The following is a 10,697-nucleotide window of genomic DNA, read 5'->3' on the forward strand; positions in this document are numbered from 1 at the left end:
CCCTCTGCCTTCCTGGAGCCGGGCTCTCCCCAACCCCTCCACAAATCGCTGCTGCTCGGAACATCCCCACATCCCAGGAGATCCCGGATCCTCTCTGGGGCAAACCACAACCTGGGCAGGGCACAGAAACCCTTCACGGCGAGCTGGACGCCGTCGCCGCGCTGCCAGCGCTCTGTGACACCTCGGGATGCTCCAGGGCAGGGCCGGGGGCCGAAGGCTCGCTCCTCATCCTCGCGCGCGGCGCGCGGCGGCGCTGGCTCAGGGGATGCCGGGCGGCGGCGGGGCCGTCCGGCGGGGACAGAAGCGGCCGTCAGCGGAGCCCCGGGGGGACAGGGAGGCTCTGCGCGAGCCCAGGCGGCGGCAGACGCGGCGCACGAAGGAGCGGAACACGGAGGTGCGGAAGATGATGAACACCCAGGGGTCCACGATGGAGTTGACGGAGAGGAAGCGCAGCGCGCTCAGGTCGGCGTTCTCGTTGAAGTCGGCGGCGAAGGCGCCCATGTAGGCACGGATCTGGGGGGGAAAATAAATAAATATCCACGAAATGGGAGAAGTTAGGGAAGGAAATTAAAGGAGGTCGTGCTGTGGTGGGGGTAAAAATATTGCCAGGGCAGCAAACGGAGTTTTAAGCCCATGGGTGGCATCAGGGGACAAAGAGGCACAGAGGGGTCCCTCCTGCCGGGGGGATCCCACCCCTGGGGAAGAAGTGAGAGGATTTTGGGGTGGTCACAGGGAGCAGGATCTGCCCAGCAGCTTTGGGACATGGAGGTTACTGAGGGGGTCACTGTGGGCTGTGGATGCAGCTGGGAGTGGGGCTGGATCAGGGATGATCGTGGCTCACGGATAGCACATCCTATCAGGACAAGGATGTTGGAGGTGGAAATGTGGTCCCAGTGGCCAGGAATTCTTCATGGATGAAGGAATCATCCAACAACATCAATAACAGAGCAAGTGCTGCTCTGTCCCCAAGGCTGGGACACCCCACTTGTGCTGGTCCCCTTGCCATGGAAATGGGATCCAGCATCCATTGGATAACTCAGCAGGGATTCAGCCTGGGTTGGTGACAAAACCAGTTTGAGCCCAGCTGTGCCAGGGCTGTGGGTGGCTGCCACCTCATGGGGTGGCTCCAGAGGTGGCAGGAAGAGGATGTGGAAATTGTCACCCATGCACAGCTCCCACCCTGATTTTGGGGTGGCCCCGCCCGTGGCTCCAGCTCCGCCTGCAGAGGGTGATGGAAAGGTGGAAGTGCAGATCCCACCCATGGAAAGGTGGAAGTGCAGGATCTGAGCCATGGAAAGGTGGAAGTGCAGGATCTGAGCCATGGAAAGGTGGAAGTGCAGGATCTGAGCCATGGAAAGGTGGAAATGCAGGAACCCACCCATGGAAAGGTGGAAGTGCAGGATCTGAGCCATGGAAAGGTGGAAATGCAGGAACCCACCCATGGAAAGGTGGAAGTGCAGGATCTGAGCCAAGGAAAGGTGGAAATGCAGGAACCCACCCATGGAAAGGTGGAAGTGCAGGATCCCACCCATGGAAAGGTGGAAGTGCAGGATCTGAGCCATGGAAAGGTGGAATTGCAGGATCCCACTCAGGAGTGGGGGACAAAGGGGGCACAGAGGGGTCCCTCCTGCCGGGGGTCTCCCATCCGTGGGGAAGAAGTGAGAGGATTTTGGGGTGGTCACAGGGAGCTGGATCTGCCCAGCAGCTTTGGGACATGGGGATGGAGATGGGGGGTTACTGAGGGGATGATAAGGGTGGGAATGGGGGGTAATTGAGGGTCTGATAGGCGTGGGAATGGACAGTTTTGAAGGGTTGATAAGGGTGGAGATGGGAGATTTTGAAGGGTTGATAAGGGTGGAGATGGGGGATTTTGAAGGGTTGATAAGGGTGGAGATGGAGGTTTGGAAGGGTTGATAAGGGTGGAAATTGGGGGGGGTTATTGAGGGGTCTGATAAGGGTGGGAATGGGGGGTTTTGAAAGGTCTGATGAGATGGGAATGGGGGATTATTGAGGGGTCTCATGGAGTGGGAATGGAGGGTTTTGAGGGGTCTGATAAGGGTGGGAATGGGGGGATTTGAAGGGTTGATAAGGGTGGGAATGGGGGGTTATTAAGGGGTCTGATAAAGGTGGGAATGGGGGTTTTGAAGGGTGTGGTAGGGGTGGGAATGGGGGGTTTTGAAGGGTTGATAAGGGTGGGAATGGGGGTTTTGAAGGGTCTGATGCAATGAACTGACACCCCCCTCCCAAACCTTAAACCCCTCAGGGGCACCCTCAGAGGAACAGAGGGAAGGTGATGGGATAGGGGTGGGTGTAATTCCAATGGAGTTAGAGCAGCAAACTGGGATGGGGAGGGGACACTCAGATAGGACTGGAATAATTCACTGACCCCTCCAACTCCTCTGGGACAGAGAGGTGATGATGGGGGGCTGTTTTAGGCGGTTAAACCAATGAGCTGAGCCCTGGGGATGTGGTGCTGGGATTGGGTATTCCAGGGAGGGGCAATGGAATGACCCTGCCTGGGACAGAGTGGGATGGGGGGTAAATATTCCCAGGAAATTTGAGCTCTAAATCAACCCCCAGGACAGGGTGGTGGGGTTGTTGGGGTTATTCCAGGAGGATTAAGCAATGAATTAACTCCCCCATCCCAGGATGGGTGTTGGACATTATTCCATGGGGGTTAAAGCAATACTCAGATCTCTAGGGTAGGGTGGGAGACACTCAGAGGGGAGACAAGGTAATTATCTGATCACCCCCTCAGAACCTCTGGCACAGAATGGTGGTGCTGGGGAGTTATTCCATGAGTTGGGGTTAAAGGATAATCTTTAATTAAAATTTATTTATTTGTTTGTTTGTTATTATTAAATGAATTTAATTTATTTAAATAAATTGAGGGCTTGGGATGTGGTGCTTGCGTCGAGGGTGGGGAACCTCCCAGAATGGCAGAGTGGAGCCGGGGGGGATTTATTCCAAGGGGATTAAAGTCATAACCTGACCCTTAGAGAGAGGATCCTGGAGGGTGGCAGGGGTGGGTTACCCACAAAGGACTTAAGCAATGATATCCTGGCACCTCCAGGAGTGGGGGGTGGCTCCAGAGTTTATTCCAAGGGGCCTAAACAATCCCTAACCCCTGAGAGTGGGGAGTGGTGGTGGGGGGGGGTTATTTCAAGGAGTTTTAGGCAATGATCTGGTGCCTGTGGGCAGAGTGGGGCAGGATTTGGAAGCAGGCAAAGTCTTGGCCCCCAGGAGCTGGTGGTGGTGTCGGGGTTTATCCCAAAATTAGAGCTCTGACCCCTCCAGGACTGAGTGGTGCTGGTGGGGGGGGACATTCCAGGGGGCTTTAACAACAGCCTGACCCCCATGGACAGGGTCGGGGACCATCCCAAGGGGCCAAATCATCAATCCAACCTCCCTGAGAGGAGATCGTGCTAAGAAAGGATATTCCTCCAAATAGATTAATGCGATGACCAACTCCTGGGGTGATGAGCATTTAAGGGGGCCCAAAGCAAAAACCCAGGTTCCCAGGGGCTGGTGGGGGGGATATTCCAGGATGCCTAACCCCCATGGACAGGGTGGGGGCTATTCCAAAGGGGCCAAATCATCAATCCAACCTCCCTGTCAGGGGATGGTGCTAAGGGTATTTTTCCAAATGGATTAATGCACCAACCACCCGCTGGGGCATGGGGTGATTCCAGCGTGCCTGACCCCTATGGACAGGGTGGGGAACTACTCCAAGGGAGCGAAATCATCAATCCAACCACCCTGCCACGGCACGGTGCTGCGCACAGGATCTTTCCCAAAGGATTCCACGCACTGACCGACCCAAAGCATCTCCCCCCACCCTCCCTCGCAGGGGCAGCGCGATTCTGCCGGGATTACTCACGATGAGCGGCAGCGAGCAGACGGTGAAGAGCACGGTCATGAGCGCCAGCAGGACGAGGTGATCGAGCTCCTCCATGTGCGGGGCGGCGGGGCCCGGGCCCGTCCCGCGGCGGGGCTGCCTGCGGGCCATGCCGTACAGCTGCCGCATGCTGCTCACGTTGCACGCCACGATGGCCAGCACCAGCAAGCCCATCAGGCTGGCGTAGAGCACGGGGAAGCCCAGGCGGCCCGGGCCGCCGCCGGCCATGCGGATGAAGCACCAGGTGCCCGGGCAGTACTGCATGGGCTCGCCGAAGCCCAGCAGCGGCAGCGCGCAGAACAGCGCGCACAGCCCCGCGGCCGCCGGGCCCAGCGCCGCGCCCAGGCGCCGCGTCAGGTGCCGCCGGTAGAAATAGGGGTGGCCCAGCGACAGCCAGCACTCCAGAGCCATGGCCAGCAGCAGCAGCGTGGGGGCCAGCCCGAAGAAAGCCATGAGGAAGGCGAAGAGCTGGCACAGCACCCCCGGCTGCTCCTCGCCGCGCACGGGCGGCCCCAGCTGGCTGAGGCTGCGGTTGTAGGCGTAGGCTGCCAGCACCATGGGGCTGATCAGGCACTTGCCCAGCAGGTCGGTGACCGCCAGCGCTGTCACCAGCACGTAGAAGGCCGAGACCCGCGGCGGGCGGCCCCCGGGCGAGGAGCGGGAGCGGCGGCGGTGCTGGCCCAGCAGCAGCAGCGCCAGCACGTTCCCCAAGAGGCCGGCGGAGAACAGCACCGAGCTGGGCACGGCCGACTGGCCGCTCTCGATGTGGCGGCTGCTGCGGCAGCGGTAACCCTCGGCCTCCATGGGATTGCCCCGCTCCGGGATGCGCTGCCAGGGATGCCCCGCTCCGCCGGGAATGTCCCCACGCACGGGATGGGACTGAATCCCGCACCGGGGAGATGCGATGGGATGGATGTCCCGCACCGGGATTGCGATGGGATGGACGGAGCGCACCGCACCGGCTGCCCGTGGTGACTGTCCCCCCGCTCGGCGAGAGCGAGGCGGGAGGAGGAGGAGGAGGAGGAGGAGGAGGAGGTGCGGTGCAAGCGGGCACGGCCCCTGGGACAGCCCCTTGTCCCGCCCGGCCCTCCCCGGCCGTCGGAGCTGGGCTGCGGGGCGGGGGGGCCGCGCTGCTCCCCCGGCTGGAGGGAGGGGAAGGGCCGGGGTGAGTGCCGGGGTGAGGGTCCCAGAGGGGCTCTAGGATCAAACACTGCAGGGGAGGGAGGGGAAGGATCGGGGTGAGGGTCCCAGAGGGGCTCTGGGAGCGGACACTGCACGGAGGGAGCTGGAGCTGAGCCCCGCGGGCTGGGGGTGCCGGGAAAGGGAACAGAGCTGAGCCCGGGGGGGTGACGGGTGCCGGGTCCGAGCACGGTGGGGGAGTGACGGGAGAGGGGGACAGAGCACCTGGAGGGGTGACAGGGCCCGGGGCTGGGGCTGAGCCCAGGGAAAGGCGCTGGGGCTGATTCCCTGCGGGTGACAGGGCCCAGGGCTGGGGCTGAGCCCAGGGAAAGGTGCTGGGACTGATTCCCTACGGGTGACAGGGCCCAGGACTGGGGCTGAGCCCTCACACAGACAGGGAAAGGTGCTGGGGCTGATTCCCTACGGGTGACAGGGCCCAGGGCTGGGGCTGAGCCCTCACACAGACAGGGAAAGGCGCTGGGGCTGATTCCCTGCGGGTGACAGGGCCCAGGGCTGGGGCTGAGCCCAGGGAAAGGTGCTGGGGCTGATTCCCTGCGGGTATCACAGGCCAGAAGCCAAAGCAGTGCAAAGTGTCCCTGCCCGCCGCAGCACGAACGGGGTGATCCTTCAGATCCCTTCCGACCCAAACAATTCTGGGGTTCCGGGCTATGAGCAGGTGGCACATCTGCCTGCAGCCCATCCCGCAGGTGTTTCTGACCCCCCAGCCCTGGCAGTGCCCCTCTGTGCCAGCAGCAAAGCCCAGGAAAAGACCCCGGAGCTCCTGCCAGGAAAAGCAGCTCCGACCGCAGCCCCGCGGCTGCAAACACACACACACAGCGCCTTGCAGGATGCATGTGATGATGAATAAGCACGAAACCGTGCCTGCCTGCTCTCAGAGCACTCCTTGCTACCCTGGATGAGTGTACTCGAAGGGCAGGGGAGTATCAAGATGACAGCAGGGACGGGAAAGGGGGTTTGAGGGGCCAGACATCAGCACGGCAGGTTTTAGTGGTAGTTCTTGTGATTCCTCTAGCAGTGAGGGCAGAGACTGTTTGTGGCAGCGCCAGGGAAAGTCCCGGGTCCGGAAGAAATCAAGATAAACTCGTTGCAGCTCAGCTCTCACCCACGGGCGGTCGGTGTTGTAGTGCTGCCCTCATTAGGGCTGAGCGCGAACCCAGAGGCCGCTTCCTGCCTGGGGCCCCCGGGGAGAGGAAATTCAGGCTGCCCTGGGAAGCAATCCGAGTGAAATCCTCCAAAATAGCTCCTGGAAAACACCCAGCGCCTTCCCGAGCTGACCCTGCGCTCTGGTCCCTGCGAGAATCCCAGCGGCAGGGAATGGGGAAGGGAGAGGTGATGGGATCCCTCAGCTTTTCCCCAGGGTGAAGGTGGGGAAGGAGGGCCCAGCATCTCTGCAGAGCTGATTTAGGGGGAGCACAATGCCTGTCCTGATCCCTGGAGCAGCTGCTGTGATGCTGCAAATGCCAGGGAGGACACACTGGCACAGGGTGCCCACAGGAGCTGTGCTTGGATCCCTGGCAGTGCCCAAGACCAGGCTGGACAGGGCTTGGAGCACCCTGAGATGGTGGAAATTGTCCCTGGCATGGCAGGGGGTGGCACTGGATGTCTTTTAAAGATCCGTTCCTACCCAAACCATTTTGGGTTCTGCAATCACCCTAGGGATGGGATCAGCTGAGCTGTGACCCCACACACTGCACATCTGCTCTGAAGGGAAAGAGATGCAGTTCTGGGCTGCTCCCCCAGCATGGGAAAGTCCCTGCACAGCCACCACAAGGCCAAGGTCAGCGGCAATTCCACTCTTGGCAAGAGGAGGAGGAAGAACGGAGACCAAACCCAGCCCCTGCTGGAGGTGGGTGCTGCCCCGGGTTGCACCAGCTGGAAACCCCGAAGGATCAGGAGGTGCTGCTGCTCCTTTCCCCCTGCACTGCTCCATGGGGACAGCCTGGGATGGAGAAGGGAATTTTTGGGACCATCACTGTGGCTCTGATGCCCTGGGAGCAGGCACAGGAGGTACCACCCAATGCAGGTGAGGCTGGGGGTGATTCCACCTGGTCTGGATTCCTTCCCCTGATGCTGAGGATGGCCAAGCACACCAAGTGCCTGCTGGAACCCTGGCTGATGAGAAATTTAGATTTTCTCTGTTAAAAGGCACAAACCCTCAAGAGAACACTGCATTGACCTGAGGTTGTGGAGAAGCTTCCAAAACGGAATGATAGAACTGAGTTTATGGGTGGGGAGTTTGAATAGAAATGTGTAATGCCACAGGGTGAAAAACTTAGGAGTTTAAGGATTTAGAATGTAATAATATATATAGAGCAAGATGGAAGTTTTAGGGAGACTGATCCTTCTTGCTCTCTTGAGGGTCTGTGCCCTTAAACACAGAAAATCTAAAATTCTCAGCATGCAGGGTTCCAACAAGTGCCCATCCTTCCCTGTGGAGAGGGATGGATCCCTGGAGCCAGGCTCAGGCTGGGAGAGGTGTCCAGCCAGGAATGTAAGCTCAGACTCATCTCCCTCCTCCATCTCCGGGCGTGGGCAGCCAGGTCCCATCAAATCCCCATTTAGCTCTTCCCCGGGGTCATTTGCATAAATTGCGGCTATTAGGAGAGGGGAAAATTATTTGGAGAAAGTCTCATCGCCACAGATGACGAATCTGCCCCGTGCGTTCGTCACTCTTCCGACGTGACCCTCTTCTGGCTGGTCACATTCCTGGAGGAGAGGAGGAGGGGAAAAAAAACGGAATAAAAACAACCCAAAACGGAAGAAAAAGCAGCCACAAACCCCAGAGACAAATGAGGAGCTGGAAAAACTTGAAGCATCCACAAGGAATTTTAGTTGTTTCGATTTTTGGTTTTTTCCCAAAACTTTTGTTGTCTCCTTCCAGCTTCTCCCTGCCAGATTTTGGTCAGGAGCTCCTGCCTTGCTGCTGTGCTGAGTTTTTCCAAGCCTGGCTTTTCCTTCCAGCTTTTCCTTGCCAGATTTTGGTGAGGATCTCCTGCCCTGCTTCTGTACAGAGGTTTTCCATGCCTGGCTTTTCCTTCCAACTTTTCCCTGCCAGATTTTGGTGAGGAGCTCCTGCTTTGCTGCTGTGCTGAGTTTTTCCAAGCCTGGCTTTTCCTTCCAGCTTCTCCTTGCCAGATTTTGGTGAGGATCTCCTGCCCTGCTTCTGTACAGAGGTTTTCCATGCCTGGCTTTTCCTTCCAGCTTCTCCCTGCCAGATTCTGGTGAGGAGCTCCTGCCTTGCTTCTGTACCAAGATTTTTCCAAGCCTGGCTTTTCCTTCCAGCTTTTACCTGCCAGATTTTGGTGAGGAGCTCCTGCTTTGCTGCTGTGCTGAGTTTTTCCAAGCCTGGCTTTTCCTTCCGGCTTCTCCCTGCCAGATTCTGGTGAGGAGCCCCTGCTTCTGTACCATATTTTTCCAAGCCTGGCTTTTCCCAAAGTGTCTCTGCTGCCCGCCTGCTCTTTGTCAGGGGCACTGGATTCTCTCCCCTCAGCTCAGCTCTCCCTTTGGAAGTGTTTATCCTGGTGTCTGGAAACCCTCATTTAGATCCCTTGGAGGGTTTTGGAGAGCCAGAACTGAGGCTTTGGCAGCTCCTGCTGGACATTCCCAGCCTGGGAAAAGCCTTTTCCTTGCCTGGAGCCTCTCCCTGGTGCTTCCAGCCCCATCCCAGCTTCGTTCCCCTTCCCAGGGACCCTCCCTGGGCTCCTTCCCCAGCTCTGCTTCCCCCAGACTGACCAGGATTTCAGATTTTCACTCTTTACAGGTGGCAGGATTTGGGGATTTGGGAGTTCAGGAGTTTGGGGGTTTGGGGATTTGGGGATTTGGGGGTTTGGGGATTTGGGGGTTTGGGGATTTGGAGGTTTGGGGGTTTGGGGGTTCGGGAGTTTGGGGATTTGGGAGTTTGGGCATTTGGGGGTTTGGGCATTTGGGGATCTGGGGGTTTGGGGATTTGGGGATTTGGGGATTCACAGCTCCCTGATGGAGGCAGGAGTTGCCAAAAGGATGCGCTGAGAGCTCAGGGTGGTGCCCAGGGATGGGGGCACAAAGATGGGGAACCACACCCTGGGGACACCCTGGGGTTTTTCATCCCTCAGAACAGTGGGGTTTGGGAATTTTGGTTGTTTTTTTTTAAATTTATTTGGGGTTTTATTTATTTATTTATTTATTTATTTAGTTTATCTGTTTGGTTTTCTTTGGGTTTTTTTGGGTTTTTTGATTTTTTTTTGTTGGTTTGTTTTGTTGGAGTTTTTTTGTTGTTTTTGGGGTTTTATTTCTGGTTTAGAGGTTTTATTTTGGATGGGGGTTTTTTGGTGTTTGGGGTTTTTGTGCTTTTGGTTTTATTTGGATGGGTTTTTTTTGTTTTGTTGGTTTTTTTGTTTTGGTTTTATTTTGGGTAGGGTTTTTTGGTTTTTTGAGGTTTTTTTTGTATTGGTTTTGGGGTTTATTTTTTGTTTGGGGCTTTTTTGTTCCTTTTCTTTTTTGTTTTGTTTTTGGGATTTCTTTGTTCCTTTAAGGTGTTTTTTTTGTTCTTTTTCTCCTTTGTTTTTTTTTGTTTTTGTTTTTTTTTTGTTTGTTTGTTTGGGTTTTTGGTTTTTTGTTGAGGGTTTTTTTAATTGTTGTTTTGGTTTTATTTTGGGTGGGGTTTTTTGGTTTTTTGGGGATTTTTTTTTGGTTTGGTTTTGGGGTTTCTTTGTTTAGGGTTTTTTTTCTTCTTTTTCTTTTTTGTTTTGTTTTGGGCGTTTCTTTGTTTAGGGTTTTAAAATTCTTTTTCTTCTTTGTTTTGTTTGTTGGGTTTTTTGTTTTTGTTTTGTTTTTGGTTTTGTTTGGTTGGTTTGGTATTTTGGGGGTTTTTTTTAGTGGTTTTTTTTTTTTTCTGGGAACATGCACTGAGCACCTTTTACCCGCCCAAAGCCCCCCGATTTAATTTGATAAATGCATCCAGTGCTCCCCTCATCCTGCCTGTGGCGGTGTCACCAGCAGAGGGGACTTTGGGACTTTGGGACTTTGGGACTTTGGGACTTTGGGACTTTTGCTCCTTTTGGGGACGGCGCCATCCCTGCCCTGAGGAAAAGAAAGGAAAGGAAAGGAAAGGAAAGGAAAGGAAAGGAAAGGAAAGGAAAGGAAAGGAAAGGAAAGGAAAGGAAAGGAAAGGAAAGGAAAGGAAAGGAAAGGAAAGGAAAGGAAAGGAAAGGAAAGGAAAGGAAAGGAAAGGAAAGGAAAGGAAAGGAAAGGAAAGGAAAGGAAAGGAAAGGAAAGGAAAGGAAAGGAAAGGAAAGGAAAGGAAAGGAAAGGAAAGGAAAGGAAAGGAAAGGAAAAAGAAAAAGGGGGAAGGAAATGAGAGAAAATGAAAGGAAAAAGGAGAGGAAAGGAGAAAGAAAAGGATAAAAGGAAGTGTTGGAAGGAAGTGTCGGAAGGAAGGAAGTGTCGGAAGGAAGTGTCGGAAGGAAGTGTCGGAAGGAAGGAAGGAAGTGTCGGAAGGAAGGAAGGAAGGAAGGAAGTGTCGGAAGGAAGGAAGGAAGTGTCGGAAGGAAGTGTCGGAAGGAAGTGTCGGAAGGAAGTGTCGGAAGGAAGTGTCGGAAGGAAGTGTCGGAAGGAAGTGTCG

General features: G+C 55.7%; 1 protein-coding gene across 1 annotated transcript; it reads right to left on the reverse strand.

Annotated features, from left to right (window-relative positions):
- Window positions 1–258: 258 nt before the first annotated feature.
- On the reverse strand, window positions 259–4,702 carry PTGDR (prostaglandin D2 receptor). The gene is made up of 2 exons (XM_059474924.1): window positions 3,881–4,702; window positions 259–513 (listed from the first exon to the last, which is right to left on the reverse strand). Exons 1-2 carry the CDS (start codon window positions 4,700–4,702, stop codon window positions 259–261), a joined length of 1,077 nt encoding a protein of 358 aa, XP_059330907.1.
- Window positions 4,703–10,697: the final 5,995 nt, after the last annotated feature.

The sequence above is a fragment of the Ammospiza nelsoni genome, chromosome 6 (genome assembly GCF_027579445.1).
Source record: "Ammospiza nelsoni isolate bAmmNel1 chromosome 6, bAmmNel1.pri, whole genome shotgun sequence".
Classification (NCBI taxonomy): domain Eukaryota; kingdom Metazoa; phylum Chordata; class Aves; order Passeriformes; family Passerellidae; genus Ammospiza; species Ammospiza nelsoni.